General features: G+C 46.0%; 1 protein-coding gene across 6 annotated transcripts in view; it reads right to left on the bottom strand.

Moving 5' to 3' along the window:
* The window catches only part of UNC13C (unc-13 homolog C), a 343863-nt gene that overhangs the window by 29636 nt on the left and 292552 nt on the right, over positions 1-21675 (bottom strand). For all 6 annotated transcript variants that reach the window (XM_075575720.1, XM_075575726.1, XM_075575723.1 and 3 more), the window contains one exon: positions 18325-18472. In XM_075575720.1, the coding sequence (XP_075431835.1) occupies positions 18325-18472 (148 nt within the window). The remainder of the gene's footprint in view (positions 1-18324; positions 18473-21675) is intronic.

Raw genomic sequence — 21675 nt, 5'->3', positions numbered from 1 at the left:
ATTATATCTGCCCTATTGATTCAGCCTTTGTTCCAAGGCAAACAGTGGTCATTTATTCTCTCTGAACTATTGTTGCAGAATATGAAATGTCTATTTGTGCATTTGTAATATAGACCACAGACCTGAACAGAGTTCTGTACATGCTTTTCAAACCATGATGTTCAATAGCCTCTCACTGTTATCTTCTGCGGATATATACGTACCTCCTTATACTATATAAGCCCGCTCGTCCCTGGCCCCGCCCATCACATACTGTACTCTGCACACGTTTCACTTTATCCTGGCCGCTTTCCGATTGTGGGATGTTGACTCTCTGTATGAAGTTGTGTTCGCCAAATTCATGATTCAGCATTGACTCGTATACAGTATGTCTCACCATTCTTCTACTTTCTAATTATTGGTTCAGGCTAATTTAGAAATTACAGTTATTACAAGTATTATTACAGCTATTCTGAACTGTTTAATACTTGTGATTCTATCTATTCTATCTTCCATAGCAAATAAAAATATAACTTGTGAGCACATTCACATGTCTCAGACAGGTCTGCAGCGCTGCTTTTTACAACAATCTCTTAGCACACAGTGCTTCCACTGCAGCCAGGGATTCTGGGAAATGACATGCAAATGAGCCCACAGTGTCACCATTTCCTTCACGACCATTTTAACATGGACCCCTATATAAGCTTATGCTTGCTGTATTACACAGCTTTTCAGCACAGCCTGGGTTAAAGAAGTGCATAGCCAGTTAACCTACTCACAGACAGCTGTTTCAACCTGTTGTGTCTCAACAGTGTGAGGCTGGTTATACTGGCATTGCAATGTGAAGCTGGGATAGGTTTCAGCCCACACATTATATAAGTTATGGTGGGTAAACAAGTGACAAAACCCTACACTATACAGCAGGCCTGCACAACATACGGCCCCCTCTGTGCGGCCCGCGATGTCTCCGGCTGGGCGCCACTTAATTAATTAAATACATTTAAAAAAAAAAAGTTTAAAAAAATGGTGGCGATTCATCCCCCCCCTCCTACACCCCCTTCTCCTCCACCCCCTCCTCCACTACCCCTCCCCGCCCCCGGGTTTTGCGGTGCGCGGGGGCAGCAGCAGCATGAGGCAGCCGTGAGTATTTTTTTTTTCAATAGCAGGATGCCGGGGGTGGGGCTTAGTATCGGGGAGAGAGGATGTGCTGATCTAAAAGGTGTGTATAAAACAGGCTGGTGGGGGGTGGGTGTGAAAAACGGTCTGGTGGGGGGGTGGGTGTGAAAAACAGGCTGGTGGGGGGTGGGTGTGATAAACGGGCTGGTGGGGGATGGGTGTGAAAAACGGGCTGGTGGGGGGTGGGTGTGAAAAACGGGCTGGTGCAGAGGTGGGGGGGGTAGGTTGCTGACATGTGAGGGGGGGGCTGCTGACATGTGAGGGGGGCTGCTGACATGTGAGGGGGGCTGCTGACATGTGAGGGGGGGCTGCTGACATGTGAGGGGGGGCTGCTGACATGTGAGGGGGGGCTGCTGACATGTGAGGGGGGAACTGCTGACATGTGAGGGGGGGCTGCTGACATGTGAGGGGGGGCTGCTGACATGGGGGGGGCTGCTGACATGGAATGGGCTGGGGGGACGTGGAGGGGGTATTGTGTGTTTGATGTGGAGGGGGTATTGTGTGGGTGAGGGGGAGAGATGGGGGTATGAGAGATAGATGGGGAGTATCGTAAAGGTTGATAGTGAGGGGTTCTGGGGGAGATATGAGGATGATGATGATTATGAGAGGTGCTGGAGGAGAGATGATGATGATGATGATGATGATTTAACCCGTGCGGCCCAATTTTTTTTTCCTTGGAGCAGTTCGGCCCTTCTCACTTTACGAGTTGGGCAGGCCTGATTTACAGCATACAGCAAATACAAATATCCCTTGTGAGCATATTCACATGTCTCATACAGGTCTGCAACCCTGCTTTTCCCCATTATCTCTTAGCATACCGTGCTGCCACGGCAGCCAGCGATATATCTTATATCTTCCATCAGATACTATCAAATGTAGACAGTAATATTCTCCATGACAGCCCATTAGTTCCCCATCCCTTCATGAATTTCACTCCATTACAATGAATCATATATGTTCAACCACTTTCTTACCCAGATAAAATGGTTGAGGCACTCACTCTATCTGGTTAAGCATGAACACTGATGCTCAATTCTATGTAAATGAAGAGAGAAACGCAGGAACACTGTAAACTGGTGCAACATATGTATCAACCGGTGCTCCGTAGCAGAAGGGAATCCTGAAGTCCCGAAGAAAGCAATGGAGAAAATGAGTGATACAGGCACACAGACTTAATGAATATTGAATTTTAATGTGCCAAAGGAAACCAACGTTTTGGCTGTAAATCACAGTCTTTGTCAAGGTGAGGGCTACCCTTGACAAAGGCTGTGATTTACAGCCAAAACGTTGGTTTCCTTTGGCACATTAAAATTCAATATTCATTAAGTCTGTGTGCCTGTATCACTCATTTTCTCCAATTCTATGGAAACCCTATGGTAGAATGTGTGAGGCGTTTAAATACCATCACCATCTAGCTCCAGGCTCTGTGGGGTACCCCCTCCTGGGGTATGGAATTGGAGACTTGTTAACTAAACCCATGGGTGTTAATTGTTCTCCCACCGGACTCTGTTAGAATGTACAGGTGTGACGAGTATTCTAAAACTTGCCTTGGAAAATCTGGGGCAATCACCAACAATACCCCATACCCCAGTAATGCTGCAACATTTTCTGTGACATTTCTGCAGAAAAACGAATGTCCCATCGGATTAATACAGCAGGGGTCCCATTCAGTTTGAATGGGGCTGCCATGGATCCCTGCTGCGTTAATCCGATGGGGCCATTAGTCTGTCTGCAGAAATGTCACTGAAGTGTTGGCAGCATTACCTGGATATTGCCCCAGAATTTCCAAGGCAAGTTTTAGAATACTCGTCGTCGCACCTGTACCTGGATCTGCACCCACCCCCACCCTGTTTTATTTTCTGTAGCCCCCACACTCTTTTGATTTATCCCATCCCTCCCCCCTTGAAAAATATGAATAAAAATGTGAGTTTCAAAAAAATAAAAAAAAAAATACCATCACCATTTCTGCCTTGATCACATCTTTATATACAAGCCTTGCACGCTAAGAAGTTCACATGGGAACATTTAAGATAATGTACTCAATTGAATTTATTGGCATCTCTTAGCAAGCCCAATATAATCCTTAAAATGATTATTGTATGGATTAATCTGACTGGGACTATTCCCTTAATGATATATTCTCCTGATACATAATCAATGATACTTTACTTAATGAGACTGACCTTCTATCCTAAAAAGTAAAGTACTCTGTTATTTAAAAGACCATCAAGCAGAAATTTTGCACTGATAAAAGTCCTGATCATATTGAATCTGCATCCCCAAGTGTCTCAGAAATGACCATAAACCACTTTAAATCTACATTACTTTATTTGACAGATCATTATATAAACAGAAATTGCTGAAGGACTGAATGTCTCTGAAGATGAATTTATATATATATATATATATATATTAAAAAATAATAATCTTATTGCTTGACACAGAATGATATACTATGTAATAGGGTTAAAAGGCGTTGGTGTTAAAATCAAATAAACATTGGGAGGATTATTTGGATGACAAGACTTTGAAGTATTGTATTGTCATGCAACTCCAGATTTTCTTTGTGTAATTACATTTCTGTGATAAACATGAATAGCATGATAATAAAACTGTAGGAACAGCACTGTCAGAATTAATATTTGGTATGAATCAAAACAAAGACAGGCATTTATCCTTATTATATCTTTAGTAAATGAAATATATAGCCTGGCATCTAAACCATTTAACGTACAGGTTTTCTTTCCTGTGAAAGGGACACAGAGAGTGCTGGTCTTTTTTGGTCTCCATTTCTCCGTTGGTACTTTGGTCATACTGTATGTGGGACTGACCCTTTAGCCTGTTAGACATCACGGATAGTTTAGTTTGATTTTACATGGAACAGACCCTGTAACCATTAAACCTATTAATGCAATTACATTACTTGTATCCTAGTAAACAGTCTCTCCCCTTATCTTTCTATAGTACGTTTGGGAGAACAGGAGACTTGGCTGTGTGGTCGAGCAAGGTTGAACGCCCCAAAACAGGCTCAAAATGTTACTGAATCAAGCCCTGTTTATGTACTGTACACTGACTAACGTGGGCAATAATTCTGCTACATCTATGCATTTATACTTAAACGTTTTGGTAACAGAGGCAAAGGAAGACTTACTGTAGTCTAACAAGGTCACTTATCACTGGCACATGGTCACTGTGAGAGGGTAGTATCCGTGCCGGGTCAGTAAGTACTCCACACAAGCGTTTCTCAACCCAAAGCGCCATTTATTCCCCGTCTTGGAAAGCAAGTTATAAAATATATATTCAGTCCACAATATTGACGGCCAAAAGGTCAGGTAGTCTGCGTCTGCAGTGTGAACCCAAAACATTCTGGTCTTTGAAACCCTGCTCCCTTAGCAGGTTTCAGATAGGCTGTGTGCTGCCGAGACTGTGTCCCAGTTGTTCCCAGATAACTTCTCTGGGCACCTGAACCTGTCCCTCACAGGTTCTTAGAGTACTGACAGGCAGTTTCTGCCTGCTTTTAAACCCTGGTTTTAATCAAAAATGGACCTCAGTAGGGGTGTGGTCTTCTGATCCTGACAGAGTTAACGTAGGGTTGCCAGGTGTCCAGTATTTAACTGGACTGTCCTGTATTTGGGCACTGTGTCCAGTAAAAAATGTGAGGTAATACTGGACATCTCAGTTCTGAGAGATCAGACCCGCGCGCTGGGGCTGTCTCTGTTCACTCTCCTGTCCTCCACGTGTGGTAGCGTGGTGAGGAGTGTAGCGCGCATGTGCAGGAACCGGGGCCTTCAATAGGTGTCCTTAGGATGCCTGTCCGTTTTTGATAGCATAGAAACGATCGGAAATAAGCAGGAACGGTACACTTGAGTGTGTACTGGTTTTGGGTAGTAAAACCGCCAGCCACAACAGTCGCGACGCGTTTCGTTTACCAAAGTAAACTTCTTCATCGCCTGAAGAAGTTTACTTTGGTAAACGAAACGCGTCGCGACTGTTGTGGCTGGCGGTTTTACTACCCACCACCAGTACACACTCAAGTGTACCGTTCCTGCTTATTTCCGATCGTTTCTATGCTATCAAAAACGGACAGGCATCCTAAGGACACCTATTGAAGGCCCCGGTTCCTGCACATGCGCGCTACACTCCTCACCACGCTACCACACGTGGAGGACAGGAGAGTGAACAGAGACAGCCCCAGCGCGCGGGTCTGATCTCTCAGAACTGAGATTACCCTTCATACTTCCTATGTGATGCCCTACTCCTGTGATAGACACCAGAATCAGGGATTATTAAAGAAATTTTATATGTAAGTTACCAATTTTATTATTTGTTGCTAATACAATATCTATCTCTCATCTTGGTGCGCTTTTGTGTTTTTTCTTGTTTTGCTGATATTGGTATCACCATCGGGGTTCCGGTGGAGACCTCATTTGGAGGTGGGGGAGACACCTCATAAACACAGAAGCAGCAAGAGAACTGAGAGGGACCAACACTCCAAGTTTAAAGAGCCAGAGCGCGGACTGAACTTTTCATTTAATACTGGACATGTATGCGTATATCGGTATTATCTCTCTGGACATAGTGACCTGAATAGCTTGAGGGGCCGCGGGATTTCCCCGATCAAGGAGAGAGCAGGGCTGGGCAGCTTCCTCCATCCTGATTGGCTGCATTACTCAGCAGCAACCAATCAGGAGGAGGTGTCAGGAGCCTGAGGGTGGGGCCAAGGAGAGGAGAAAACAGCATGGAGCGCAGAAAGGTGAGCTTGTGTGTGTGCCTGCGTGTCTCTCAAGCACGTCACACCTTCCACCACTGTGTCCAGTATTTTTTGAGAAGCCACCTGGCCACTCTAAGTGGAATTAACTACGTAGGGAGGACCATCAGACCCCTTAAGAACAGGATACTCGAACATATCAGATTAATTAAAAAAAGGAGATACATCTCACCCAGTCTCTAAACATTTTACACAATGCCCCAAAGGTAACATCAATGGGTTATAAGTTCAGGGAATTGAAAAAATCTTTTTGAGAGAAAGAGGGGGTGACTTACTCAACCTTTTGGACCGCAGGGAGGCCTACTGGATATTTATGCTCCAGACTAGAACACCCTGCGGTCTAAATGTAGAATGGAACCTGTGCCATTTTCTGAAAAAATAATAAAATGTTTTAGAAGTAATGACATAAAATCATACCATTGCTATTCTGCTATAACACTGTTCTCTGAATGATACCTTTTGGAGTTATTGCTATTATCAAATTTGCATCAGACTCTGATAAGCTGTTGGAGCCCTTATGATTCATTACTTATGTGGCAGTTGCCACTAATTAGAATCTTAGTTGTCCTAAGTCACATTAACTATCATGATTAAATCCAAAAATTACTGATTTGTAAATTAGATGTTAAGTTTAAAGTGTATGTATACAATGGAATAATACAGTTGATTTTTCCTCACCCTTGGAGATATTGAAAAGAAGACATAACACAAAAGGTCTTTATGATCGTTTCATTTTGTTTTTAATATTTTTCTGTACATATGTATATTTTAAGATAGACGTTGCATAATGCTGATGTGGATTGTATATTCTGTCTATGTGTTTTACACTGCATGTCTTTTTATATGTGGGATCTGCAGCGAGGAGGTGCACCATTCACAATATGAGCATTTAAGAATTTGCCCTTTTATTAGTTTGCTCTTATTGTGTGTTTTAAACAGATCATGTTTTTTCATTGTAGTGCTCTGTATGCTGTTTTGGTCCTTGGTGTATGCCTGTGGGACTCTGTGTGATTGGGGCTACATCGTCTGCTCAGCATATCCATTGGTGGTGCAGCGGTGTGCCTCGACCTATCAGACACCCGCGGTGACGTCACTATGGGCAGGAGCAGAGGCAGAGACTAGTTGAGTAATTTTTCTCCTCATGCCTTAGTGTGGGCATGCGCGGACGACAGCAGGGGGCGGTTCATACCCACAATCCTCAGGGTTGGTGGAGCGGCGCCCCGGGTGACGTCACGCGCATGCGCACTAGGCCTGCGGTGTGATTTTTCACAGATTTTTGTAATTTGCCTATTATGAACCAGGTATTTAAGGCGCCTCACCCCAGCATATCCCATACTCCGTGATAAAGGACCCGTTGGTCCGAAACGTGTAGGAGGTTTCTGTCTTTGTCCCCCAAGGGGGTAAACTTGTCTCTCACCATGCACCAATAAAGAAAAGTTTTTTACTCCACACCTGGCTCCCTGGCTGTGCGCCATTCGTTTTTTCTTCTCACTCTAAGAGGTAGGTAGTTAACCCCCATCACTCCCTTACAGTCACATTCTCCAATTTCAAGACATAATGTCCTGCAAACAGTAGGACCTCACAAGTCAATATGAGTGGAGGCAGGTACTAAGGGGGGGGGGGGGGGGCAAGAGATTGCTGAAATATTCTCCTGGGGACCACATAAAATAGGTCACAACATTATTGCAGACAGGGCTAGAATTAGCTGTGCTCACATTGCGTAATACTGTACTTGGAGCGGAATACAGAATGCTTCTCTAAGTTTAAATTGTAATATAAACTGCTCCTTGTAGCCAATTCATTTATTTATAAAATGTTTTACCAGGAAGTAATACATTGAGAGTTACCTCTCATTTTGTCCTGGGCATAGTGTCAAGACAAATAATACATGGTTACAAATACAGTTACATAAGTGAACAGGGTATACATTATATACAAGACACAGTATGCACAGTTAGAGACAGTAAATATTATAGGCGTATGAAACAGTTACAGACCAGATTAAAAATACCACTTGTTGTGTGAGCACATTCACATGCGTCACACAGGTCCACAAACCTGCCTTTCCCATGATCTCTTAGCAGACAATGCTTCCCCTGCAGCCAGGGATTCTGGGTAACGACATGCAAATGAGCACACAGTAACTATATAATGTGGACGGCATGCACTGTAAATGAATGGTGTCTACAAATCATAGCAGTGAACCATTCAAGGACTTAAGAAATATTGTGGCACTTTCACATATGAACTTTGAAGGCAGAAGAGATACTGAGCTAGTATAACATATATAATGCCATTTGGGAAACAGCAGGAAGTTATATATTGTTTTTGGGCACCTCTCCCTTACCCAAAAAAATATTCTAGACAAGGCTTGGGATTCAGAGGCGCTGACACTAATGGACACTTATTGAAGAATTCAAGCTTTATCTTGCCATTTTAAATCCACACGAGACCGTCTTTCTTTGAAAGGAGATTTGTCAGGAGGCGCGCCTGCCTGCTTGGATTGATTTCATGGTCCCATACTTTTTCTACTACTGTATATCAAAAATATTTCCCAGTGACAGAATCAATTGTGCAACCCAATAATAAAAAAAAAAAACAGAAGGTGTTCTGTTTCTGTAACTCTAGAGACATATTGAGATCTTGATTTTCTCTCTGGGATTTACTCCATTTCCTCGTGGTTTCAGAAACAGCAACTAGAGCTGATACTGTGCGGGGCGAACGTTAATTCTGCTCATTTCACCAACTGTTATTGCTCCATTTAGTAGCACTTGTTATGCTACTTATCCAGCTAGCGGACCATTATCTTCTACAGGAAGATGTAATTGCACAGGAAGCACTGTTACATTGAATTGTGAGATGTCAGCAGATTTAAAATAATAATACGTTTCAAAGCATGGCTCATTGTTTCCCTGAACAGCAAAAACAGGCATGGCTCACCTTCCTATGTCACATCGTTACTGAACATCGGTGGCACTCCAGGCCTCAAGAGCTACCGTCAGGTCTTCTGGCTATCCCTGCTTCAGCACAGGTGACTCAATCAGTGGCTTCCACTTTGACTGAGGTGGCTCAGTCAAAGACTGAGCAGTAATATTCTGAAGCAGTAATATTCTGACTGGAGGACTGGAGGACTGGAGTTGGCTACCCCTGTTACAGAGAGTATTGTAGGACCTGCTGAAATGGGTTTACTGTGACATGGTTGCAGGCTTAAAATGTTTTGCTAAACTATTGAACAAAATTACCCAATACTCATGAAGAATGAATATAGATCAAATACATAGTAATATACAAAATAATTTTCAATATTGGATGTAGCATTGTGGTTTTCCTGTCTTTGTTTTATACATAAGGTCACTATCCCAGTACCACTCCAATTGACACACATATATATTGTTGTATTATATCAATGTAATCAGGTGCAGTGTACATTTACATTTTTAAAGTACATTATTTCAAGTATTATTTACATCCATTTTTAGTATCAAATGAATATCTTTTTCTGTATACTTTTTTTCATTCATATATACATTTTTTCGTTAATTTAGATTTACTTTATATTTCAAGCACTTTTTAGAGTTTTAGTGATAATTCATTATTTAGTTAAGGAAGTGTGCTTTTAGACACACTCTATTTTATTTGGCACTAGCTGAGAGACCCGGCGTTGCCCGGGATGTAATGTTCCCGTTCCTCTCTCTCCTCCCCCCTCTCTCTGTTTGTCCCCCATTCACATCAATCCAGTCCCCCCCCTCCCTCCCTCCTTTACAGCTTCATGTAGCGTGTGTGCGTCAGTCACTGTGTGTTTGCTCGCGCGTCAGTGAGTCTGAGGCAGAAACACAAACACACACAGACTGACTGACGCACACACAGTCAGTGTGTGACTCAGTCAGTGTGTGCGTGCGTCAGTCAGGCTTTGTGTGCGCGTCAGTCAGTGTGTGCGTGCGTGCGGCAGTCAGTCAGTGTGTGCGCGCGGGGCATCAAAGGCAGGGGGGGGCGTCAAAGGCAGGGGGGGGCGTCAAAGGGAGGGGGGGGCGTCAAAGGGAGGGGGGGGGCGTCAAAGGGAGGGGGGGGGCGTCAAAGGGAGGGGGGGGCGTCAAAGGGAGGGGGGGGCGTCAAAGGGAGGGGGGGGGCGTCAAAGGGAGGGGGGGGGGGCGTCAAAGGGAGGGGGGGGCGTCAAAGGGAGGGGGGGGCGTCAAAGGGAGGGGGGGGCGTCAAAGGGAGGGGGGGGGCGTCAAAGGGAGGGGGGGGCGTCAAAGGGAGGGGGGGCGTCAAAGGGAGGGGGGGGCGTCAAAGGGAGGGGGGGGGGCGTCAAAGGGAGGGGGGGGGCGTCAAAGGGAGGGGGGGGGGCGTCAAAGGGAGGGGGGGCGTCAAAGGGAGGGGGGGGGCGTCAAAGGGAGGGGGGGGGCGTCAAAGGGAGGGGGGGGGCGTCAAAGGGAGGGGGGGGGCGTCAAAGGGAGGGGGGGGGCGTCAAAGGGAGGGGGGGGGCGTCAAAGGGAGGGGGGGGGCATCAAAGGGAGGGGGGGGGGCGTCAAAGGGAGGGGGGGGGCGTCAAAGGGAGGGGGGGGCGTCAAAGGGAGGGGGGGGGCGTCAAAGGGAGGGGGGGCGTCAAAGGGAGGGGGGGCGTCAAAGGGAGGGGGGGCGTCAAAGGGAGGGGGGGCGTCAAAGGGAGGGGGGGGGCGTCAAAGGGAGGGGGGGGGGCGTCAAAGGGAGGGGGGGGGGCGTCAAAGGGAGGGGGGGGGCGTCAAAGGGAGAGGGGGGGGGCGTCAAAGGGAGAGGGGGGGGGCGTCAAAGGGAGGGGCGGGGCGTCAAAGGGAGGGGGGGCGTCAAAGGGAGGGGGGGGGCGTCAAAGGGAGGGGGGGGGCGTCAAAGGGAGGGGGGGGGCGCCTCAAAGGCATGGATTCCTCCCCCTGCATTTCCTGCAGTGGACAGGAGGGGGGGGGGGGCAGTGGACAGGAGGGGGGGGGGGCAGTGGACAGGAGGGGGGGGGGGGCAGTGGACAGGAGGGGGGGGGGCAATGGACAGGAGGGGGGGGGGCAATGGACAGGAGGGGGGGGGGCAGTGGACAGGAGGGGGGGGGCAGTGGACAGGAGGGGGGGGGGCAGTGGACAGGAGGGGGGGGGCAGTGGACAGGAGGGGGGGGCAGTGGACAGGAGGGGGGGGCAGTGGACAGGAGGGGGGGGGGCAGTGGACAGGAGGGGGGGGCAGTGGACAGGAGGGGGGGGCAGTGGACAGGAGGGGGGGGGGCAGTGGACAGGAGGGGGGGGGCAGTGGACAGGAGGGGGGGGGCAGTGGACAGGAGGGGGGGGGCAGTGGACAGGAGGGGGGGGCAGTGGACAGGAGGGGGGGGGGCAGTGGACAGGAGGGGGGGGGCAGTGGACAGGAGGGGGGGGGGCAGTGGACAGGAGGGGGGGGCAGTGGACAGGAGGGGGGGGCAGTGGACAGGAGGGGGGGGCAGTGGACAGGAGGGGGGGGGCAGTGGACAGGAGGGGGGGGGCAGTGGACAGGAGGGGGGGGCAGTGGACAGGAGGGGGGGGCAGTGGACAGGAGGGGGGGGGCAGTGGACAGGAGGGGGGGGGGCAGTGGACAGGAGGGGGGGGGGCAGTGGACAGGAGGGAGGGGGCAGTGGACAGGAGGGGGGTGGCAGTGGACAGGAGGGGGGGGCAGTGGACAGGAGGGGGGACAGGAGGGGGGACGCAGTGGACAGGAGGGGGGACGCAGTGGACAGGAGGGGGGGGCAGTGGACAGGAGGGGGGGCAGTGGACAGGAGGGGGGGGGCAGTGGACAGGAGGGGGGGGCAGTGGACAGGAGGGGGGGGCAGTGGACAGGAGGGGGGGGCAGTGGACAGGAGGGGGGGGCAGTGGACAGGAGGGGGGGCAGTGGACAGGAGGGGGGGCAGTGGACAGGAGGGGGGGGGGCAGTGGACAGGAGGGGGGGGCAGTGGACAGGAGGGGGGACACAGTGGACAGGAGGGGGGGGCAGTGGACAGGAGGGGGGGGCAGTGGACAGGAGGGGGGGGCAGTGGATAGGAGGGGGGGGCAGTGGACAGTGACACACACACACACACACACACACACACACACACACACACACACACACACACACACACACACACACACACACCTCAGTTGATGCGCCCTTTCTTTAGTTCCGTTTGGCGCCGGAGGTGGGGAGCGACACCTACCTGTACTTCCGGGCGCCGCCACCGTCTGACTCGGCGCCGCGAGGGAGGAAGGGGGTCCGCCATCTTACGCGCCGCGTGGCAGCTGCGCGAAGCGAGGTGATTTGGAGCGGGGAGGGGGGAGAGGTGATTTGGAGCGGGGAGAGGTGATTTGGAGCGGGGAGAGGTGATGCCGCTGGGGAGGGGGAAGAGGTGATGCCGCTGGGGAGGGGGAAGAGGTGATGCCGCTGGGGAGGGGGAAGAGGTGATGCCGCTGGGGAGGGGGAAGAGGTGATGCCGCTGGGGAGGGGGAAGAGGTGATTTGGAGAGGGGAGAGAGGTGTGTGTGTGTGTGTGTGTGTGTGTGTGTGTGTGTGTGTGTGTGTGTGTGTGTGTGTGTGTGTGTGTGTGTGTGTGTGTGTGTGTGTGTGTGAGAGATTTATTTTTTTGGACCTTTGGCCCGTCACTCCGCCTCAGGCCAATGAGAGGTGTGGGGGGCGGGCCAAGGGGGTGGTGTGAGTGTGTGAGGCCAATGAGAGGTGTGCGGGGGCGGGCGGGCCAAGGGACCAATGAGATTGCCGCTAGGGACACCGGACATCCAGCAGGCAGGCATGCATGCATGCAGGCAGGCAGGCAAACATACAGTGCTTTCACTAATATAGTATAAGAAGATGGATGAAATCTGTATGCCGCCCTCATTTGCTTAGATGCAAACCATCACGTGGAATGATTGGCCGCAGCTTTTGATTCATTGTGTAATTATATTCACCTTGAGTGGTTTAAGTACGAGTACCCTGGTGTCAGTGATCTCACCCCCCTGAAGAAGCATGCTTGTGCGAAATGCTTTGAGGTCGTCATTGGTAATTGATACGTCATTACGCACGCAGTGGTAAGGGATCTCCGATCAGCTGTTGAGCAGTTCAGCTGTTTAGACGATTGAAACGGAGGTTCCCCCATCTTAGCGTTCGTGCGCTGTCGCGTCTAGCACGCCTTGGCAGCAAACCAGCTGTTGCGTCCAGCATGGTGTTCTCCATAGCCCCCAAGTGCTGCGAGCAGTGTGTCCAGGGACCTAGTGCACTGAGTCCCATCAGAATTACAGCTTTGGACCTTCCTGCTCTCACTATATGGAGCTCATTTTTAATTATTTAAATGTACGTTTGTGATATATGTTGTGAGTTATTTAATACACCTTCTGCCATTCACTCCGGTGCGCTAGGTCTTCTTTGTTGTTACTTTTTGAGGCTCTCCTTGGATAAGTTGGTGGGAGAATGGAGCACCCTCCATATGCAGCAAGGAGCACCCTCCATATGCAGCAAGGAAGTGGATGGATTGAATGCCATTATTCTATGAAGTTGATTGCCTTATACTAACAGTGTGCGCGATTGGGACCTTTCTGATATATATTTATATATAGACAGATACATATATACAGGGAATATACAGTATATATAGATATAGATACACACATACACACAATGTAGCGGGTTTGGGATTTGAGCTAGCTAAGACTGTGTATAGTTATAGAGAGGATAGCAGCGAGAGAAGGCGATCCTTGCAGTTTACAGGTACAACCATGGTTTTAAATTACTCTAGCGGCGGCACGTTCAGTAGTGGACCACTTTATAAACCCTTTGCCCAGAGACCCACAGTCACGTGATTGTGTCGTCATTGATGAGCTGAACGGAAAAGGACCATTCGTTTTCCGTTCCTCTACCAGCCAGACCGCGTTGGATGCTGAACTCTATCTCCCCTAAAAAATTAGAAGAAAGCCCAGGGCATAGCTACTATGGGTCCCCTGGAATTTCAGACCCCATGACATAGTAGCTACTATTAATAGCTCTACAACCCACACTTAACAAGAAAAAACAGTCCAAACATATTTCTGAAAGCATAAAACTACTTTACAACCTAGTACTCATATTAAAGGTAACATGGTTTGGTAAAAATGATCTAGCAAACAATAATATTCTATCTTTTATAGCACCAACAATGTATGCAGCAATATACGTATGTATATATAATAATATCTTTATTTATATAGCGCTTCGCAGCAGTAATATACGTGACATAATAATTTAACACACAAAATAAGCGCTTCATATATAAAATTAACAATAGTTGCAGATACATTCTTCCAGTTAGAAGCAATGCACAATCTGGTGGCAAATAGCAAATGTGTGATTAAGGAACTGGTGTTAGAATTAAGGACATACTGTACTTTGTATCCACATCCACTGCACCCAACAGAACCACTGAGCTATTCAACTGGAGACTAAAACCAGTCATTTGCTTTATGACTTCTAAAACTTGTATTCAAAAGGTTTGTATTTTAGAGCAAGACCACCATATATGAAAAAATGAACCTTCCATGGAGCAGTTATGCCAACATCTATCTGAGACTAAGGATATATTTGTTTTAATCTGGAAGGTACCAAATACCAACGAAATATAACCTTATAGGACTTTTTCCTATGACGAGTAGAAATGGATGATGATGCTGGGAGTGATAGTATATAGTTTATAAAAATAAGAATTGTTTTCATATAAATGCATATTTATTCTGAAATGAAGAGATCACAGATGGAGATGGTGTCTTTTTATTTTTTATTTTGTGGCAATGTCTAATGTTCTTACAGAATTCCTAGATAATATATGAGCTGTGGTGGGGGTGGGGGGAGGGTAAAAGTTTAGTAGTTATTAATACGGCAAGGCCCCGCTTCTTGGCGCCCTGCTTTTCGGCGATACAGCGGTACCGAGTAGGGGGCCGCCATGTCTGCGCATGTGCAGAACGGGCCGCCCCGAGGTCGCGCTTTCGCAGAATGGGGGGGGGGGGGGTTGCCGAGGTTGTGAATGCGTAGAAGGGCGAATATCCGGTTTGCGCATGCGCACACACCGAAAATTGCCGGTTCCCCTTTCCGGCGATTTTCGCTTTGCGGCGGCCCTTAGAACAGGACCCGCCGCATGCCCGGGGCCCTGCTGTAAGTTTAGTTTTTTCCATGCTAGATTTATATTATATACTGTAGATGATTGCCTGTATTGTATTGTGTTTTAAATATTGTATATATATTCATTCTACTATGTATGTTTTTAATTATTGTATTTTGTTTCATATTCTTCAAAAACGAAAAAGTGTAACAATAAGAAAAGGAGTCCCTGCCCCGAAGAGCTTACAATCTAAGTGGTAAGTGCAGAGAACTTACAGACAGTACGAGGGAAATTCTATGTACTGTACATAGAATTTTGCCGTCACAATTAACCCCTGCCCCGAAGAGCTTACAATTTAGTGCATGAGGCATAGGCAAATGAAGTGCCTTGCTCAAGGTTACATGGCGAGCTGACATTAGGATTTCAACCAGTTTCACCTATTTCACAAGCATCATTTTTAACACTACTCCTTCAACGCCTATCAATAATATTGTTAACAGTTGATGATGATTCACAACTCAATTACAAGACCTGTCTGAAACAAATACTGCCCCATCTCTGTATTTATTGAATTATTTGAAAACCTCCCAGATTCATTTTTGAAGCAGACGCAATTCTATAACCCTGAGTCCTAATGAAATTTTTTATAAAATAAAAAAAACTACAGACTAACTGCCTTTGTAATTCATCCACCTAGGGCCAAACACAAATTGCTTCATCTCACTGAAGAGAAATATCTATACACGCGGTAATTTGTTTTAACTTTTTTTTATTTGCCGTATAAATTATTAAAGATCAATAATGTAATAAGTGGGCTCCTGGACAACCTGACAGGTTATGAATATGACGCATACTTTTCTAGTTTCAGATTTTGCATTTGACCGCCTGAAACTAATGACAGGGTGAAGAAGTGACTGCCTGTTACAGTACCTCCTAAATACAACTTTGTAGTACGGTGAGCCATATTTCATGATAAAATATGAATTGGAAGGTCAATTTGGCAAAGGAAACGCGCTTTTAAGCATGTTTTTGGAATTTTGACTATATTGTTATTTATATGAATACATGCTGTGTGTGCCCGATTTAAGTCTTAGCATTAAGCATATACAGTATACTGTAGCAATTTTATAGACTTGTGCATGCAAACCCAGCGATTATAGAGAATTTAGCAAATTCACAAATGAAACGGGATTGCGATGCCCATTGACTTGATGCTTGGCGAAAATCTTGTGAACTCGGACTCAGCCAGAGCTTCTTTTGCCACTCAAAAAGGGCAAATTGTGTCCTTCACTCGAAGGTTTCGCCCATTTCTAGAAAGGGACAGTTTCGAGGAAGCCAAAATTATCTTTTTGTTTTGTAACTTAAATTATATCGGGTTCTTGTAGAGATATAACAATACTGTACATAGTTGACAAGAAAATTCTGTTAACCGATTGCTGAACATCTTAGTACACATATTCCTTGCCAAGTTAATACATCAAAATAAATTGGGAAATAGTGATCTCTTACGGGGTTACTCATGCAAGAGACTTGGTCCGTGTGTCCTGGCCGTTTGCTCCCAACGTTATAACTATTCGTGGTGAGCACTGTACAGACGTAGCAAAAGGAAATACTGGCTCACCGCCAAGAATGGCGGTGCGCCAGTATTTCCTTTTGTTCTTCAAGACCAGCATCTCTTCACCGGGCTGCACACCTATCAGGATATTGGACTAAAGGGTATTTGTGAGTATTTTTCTTTTTTTGCATTTTTTGAGAATACTTATTGTGAGTCCAGGAACCATCCCAATGAGGGTTTGATTGGGGTTTTTTCAAAGTCACACATCTTACCCTTCAGGGATCATCGGTCCATCTGGGGACTTTACTACGCACATCAGTTTACCTACCCCCTTGTCCAGTCCTGTTCATCTGCTTATTGCTTATACATTGAAGGGATTCAGCGTTGAAGTGCCTTTTGTCACTTAAAGTTTGGATTGTACAGATGTAGCAAGACTTGCTGTCCCTGGCGCCACGTACAAACAAGTACAAATCTGCGTGGCCCAGGACAGCATCTGTGGCGCCCAGGATAGGGTCTGTGGAGCCTAGGACAGGGTCTGTGGCGCCCAGGACAGCATCTGTGGCGCCCAGGACAGGGTCTGTGGCGCCCAGGACAGGGTCTGTGGCGCCCAGGACAGGGTCTGTGGCGCCCAGGACAGCATCTGTGGCGCCCAGGACAGCGTCTGTGGCGCCCAGGACAGCGTTTGTGGCGCCCAGGACAGCGTCTGTGGCGTGCTGTGGCGTGCAGGACAGCGTCTGTGGCGCCCAGGACAGGGTCTGTGGCGCCCAGGACAGCGTCTGTGGCGCCCAGGACAGCGTCTGTGGCGCCCAGGACAGCGTCTGTGGCGCCCAGGACAGCGTCTGTGGCGCCCAGGACAGCGTCTGTGGTGCCCAGGACAGCGTCTGTGGCGCCCAGGACAGCATCTGTGGCACCCAGGATAGCGTCTGCGGCGCCCAGGACAGCGTCTGTGGCGTGCTGTGGCGTGCAGGGCAGCGTCTGTGGCGCCCAGGACAGTGTCTGCCACGGGGGTCGATACTTCTGAATGGGACCTCCCGCAGCGTTATTCATCCGATGCCGGGATCAACGTGAGCAGCCATGGCACTGAACACAAGAAGTCTTGCTACATCTTAACCTGTAACATTCTAGCAACACACACTGCCTAGTTTTCTCTTCTGTTCCTTTTAAATGCCAGTAAAGCACTTCTGTACATTACCCTGGCAAATTCCTCTGTGATCGAGGTTGAGATGAATGCATCTATTGTCATCCATACAGAAAATAGTCTCAGTGGTCTACTTAACCTGCAGTCAAGATTATGTATGAATGAATCAACAAAAAGCATTACATGCTGCAAATTCCTGCTGTCATTATTTCCAGTTCATGATATGCATTTACAATATTGCACTATGTATGAAAACCACTTGGAAATGCTTTCACGTGGAAAAAGTGATACTTTAAATTCAGCTATGATTTAAAAAAATAAAATAAAAAAAATTTAGTAGCAAAGGCATTAATATACTGTAGGAAGAATATTTCTTTGAGTAAATAAGAAACTTAACACAAAAAAGGAAATATATCAGTCCAAGGAGGCTATAAAAATAGTTTCCAAAGTGTATCTCAAGAGAAGAGTTGAGGCTTGTACATTTAAGACCATCCACATAATAAGCTCCAAGCTAATGAAAAGAGTAAGATATAGGGCTGGTTTAAATACTGCTGGTTATCTCCATATCTGCACTACGTACTGTACACCAAATAGTACTTGTTGGAAGCAGTATACATAAACCACACGTACCTTGAGACATCTGTGTGTCTATAAATTTCTTTATCAAAGCATCGGTAGTTTGGGTATAGAGGCTGAGAGCATATTTCAGAGACTGTAGGTCTGGGCTCTTCTCCAAGAAATTCTTTTTCAACCCATTACCTCCAGCGTGAAAGTATTGCTATAGCAAAAACAGAGATTAGGATTGTAGCATTCATTAAAAAGTAAGCAACCCAAACATTTAGACAAGCATATTATGTTTATTTACATGCCACGGGAATAAAAAGAAATACTGCAGTCATAATAATTGGCTAAAATTATTATTTTGCTATCAGTGTAGTATATTTCTGATACATATTACAGTTTAACGGAGTTTGTTTTAGCGGTCAGGATATCTCAGTAGTAAGAGATAATGAGTATACCAATTCCAGAAGGGCTATTAAATCTATTAATATTCCAGTATACAGTCTCATTTGCATTTACGTCTTACAATTTGTATTCTACACATTCCTTTAGATCAAGAGGAGCAATTGATCACTGATTGAACGTGGATGTCAATACACAGCAGGTTGACCTTTGAAAAACTATTAGGGAATGCAAATGGTTTAGGCAGCTGTTTAATGAAAGATTTAAAGACAAGTGACTGCGAGTTTCAGGGAAAGGTCTACTTCACAGTTCATAATGTATTTAATCAGTCACTTAACAGGTGTACTGTACTTCCAGCTGGCAGGAGAAGAGCCCATGTAGTCTCACTCCGCAAAATTGGAAGTAGGGAAGAGGCTGGTAAGTACAGGCCAGTGAGCCTGACATCAGAAGTGAGGAAATTAACGACACACTGCTGAAAGAAAGATACTTTTTCCCACCCCGACTGGGTGACTAAGGTGGATCTAATGTACAGTAGCTTACCTAGATTTCAGTAAGGCCTTTGACACTGTCCCATATAGAAGACTGATAACCAAGCTGCAATGCTTGGACCTGGACTCTAAGGTGGTTCAATGGTTAAAGAAAAGAGTAGGTTTTCTCCAAGGCACTCTTCCAAAGTTCAACTAAAAGGTGCAACTGCCAGTGCTCACTTCTCAATGGGCGCACCCCGGCTGGCCCATAATATGTTACCATGTAAATCGGAAGAGAAGGAAGGCACACTGCCTAGCGTTGTTGGAATTGCTTTGTGTGACACAGTATGGGGGTTGGCAATTATATGACCCATTCACTTAGGTAGTAAAAAAAATACTGATTAGGACAAGGATGAGATGCAGAGCAACACATGTCATTTACACAATCAAATGTTCATGCGGATTATTATATGTAGACAAGACTACAAGAACGCTCCAATAGTGTTAAATAGAAAACGAGCGTAACCAAAGAAACCTAGAACCATCCACGCTCGTGCAGTACCATCTACATCACAGACACGCAATTCAGAGTGTCTGGTATATGTTCTATACCAATTTATCGTAACTGGGACCATGGATCTTTAATCTTTCCATTAGTGACATCACAATGGTCTTGCTGTTTTTTGCAGATGACACAAAGATATGGAACAAGGTTGGCACTCCAGGGGGAAACAAAATGATTGGAGGAATGGGCAAGTCTGGTAACATAATTTAATGCCAAAATGTGGCATAGCTAGTGTGCTCTGTCACGTTACAGACTCCCTGCGTGCCTATGCACGGGAACATGGGAACATCCTTAGAAGTCAGGGGTGCTGCTCAAACTTGAGCATTACGCACATCAATTTGGTGTTAATTATTGTTTGTGGTACCATCTTCTTTGCTCTGATCATAAACATATTGATGTTGCATGTAGCAGTATGTATGTATAGCATCTGTTACAAATCCAGGAATACAGGACTAATAGCTTAATAATGTACTTCTGTGCTACTGTAGAGGAAGAGGACCTGGAAGTCATTATTTCAGGCGATGTAACAGTAGGCAAGCAATGTAACAAAGCAATGGGGAAAGCCAGCAGGATGCTAGGTTCTTATAAGGGAGTTATTAGCACCAGAAAGGTAGTGATGCCATAGTATCTCCAGAAGGACATAAATAAAACAGAAGTAGTGTAAAGAAGGGCTACTAAAATGGTTCATAGTCTGCATCATGAAACTTATCAACAAATACATAAGGACCCTTGTTATGGAAAGCTTAGAGGAGATATGACAGAGGGAACAGACAAGGTAGAGGAGGAAAGCATATTTCAGAGAAAGAAGTGCTAGAACAAGAGGTCATATATTGGGGGAAGGTTTAAGGAAAATGTGAGCGAGTACTTCACGGTGATGATGGTGGATTCGTGGAATAGTCTCCCAGCAGAGTTGGTAAAGGCTAATCCTGTATTAGGGACGGGCAGTTTTTTTCGAACTCAACTTCAAAGTTTGTTTGGAAATTTGAGTCGAACATTGGAATTAACTTGTTAACCGTGTGAAATTTGAACTAGAACCCAAGATAAGATCATCCTCGGAATCATTTTTTTTTTATTGTTAAACAAAGTAGGCAAGTGTTTCCATTTGCAAATGAAAAAAAAAAATGCAAACTTTTCTAAAAAGTTTCCTGTTTATTTTTTTCCTGTATTTATTTTTTTTCTAAATCCCCCCCTCCCCCCAAAAAATGTTTACAACCAAAACCCCAGCTAAAGTGCCAACCTTTACTCTGTATCCCCTATTACCATCAAACTTCAAACTTTGATGCAACTGATCAATAATATTAGTTATATCATTTTTATGGCGAACGCGTCAGTTTCTGCCAATTTTGATTCTTGTAGATTTATAACAACATTTATATATTGCCCTTATCCAGGGTGCTGCACATTAGTAAGTAAAGCAATGGTTGGGTTATATGTGGAACATCTCATGTGATGGGCATAGAGTAATTGTTAATATGTCTTTGTGGTACGCATGGGGTGGGAACATTATGGCCAGATTATGAGTTAGATCAGGGGTAGCCAACTCCAGTCCTCAAGAGCTAGCAACAGACCAGGTTTTGAGGATATCCCTGCTTCAGCACAGGTGGTGCAGTCAAAGCTCTTGGGGATTGGAGTTGGCCACCCCTTCGTTACATGCATTACAAGCTTGCTTGGTTGGTGGGCAGGGGTTCGGGGTGAGATAAATATATAGATAAAACCCTATAAAAATATCACCAATCAGCCTTTCACTTTATATTTCCAAATGCACACTGGAATTTGCATTTGTATGAGTTTAGTTGGAATGTTTTTTTTTTTTAAACGGATTCAATGTAATACGATCTATTTTCAAAGTGTAATTTGTCACTTGATTTGCTTTTCTCACAAGACAATGATTATTGTTAATTGAGCCTGCACATATGTTTCTTAAAGGAGAAGCCGACATTCATGCATTTCAAACTTTACAATAAGTGAATTCCATTCCTTGTTGTG

This window comes from Ascaphus truei, chromosome 18, assembly GCF_040206685.1.
Source record: "Ascaphus truei isolate aAscTru1 chromosome 18, aAscTru1.hap1, whole genome shotgun sequence".
Lineage (NCBI taxonomy): Eukaryota > Metazoa > Chordata > Amphibia > Anura > Ascaphidae > Ascaphus > Ascaphus truei.
The sequence above is the reverse complement of the archived record's forward strand: the minus strand, read 5'-3'. Positions and strand labels throughout refer to the sequence as shown.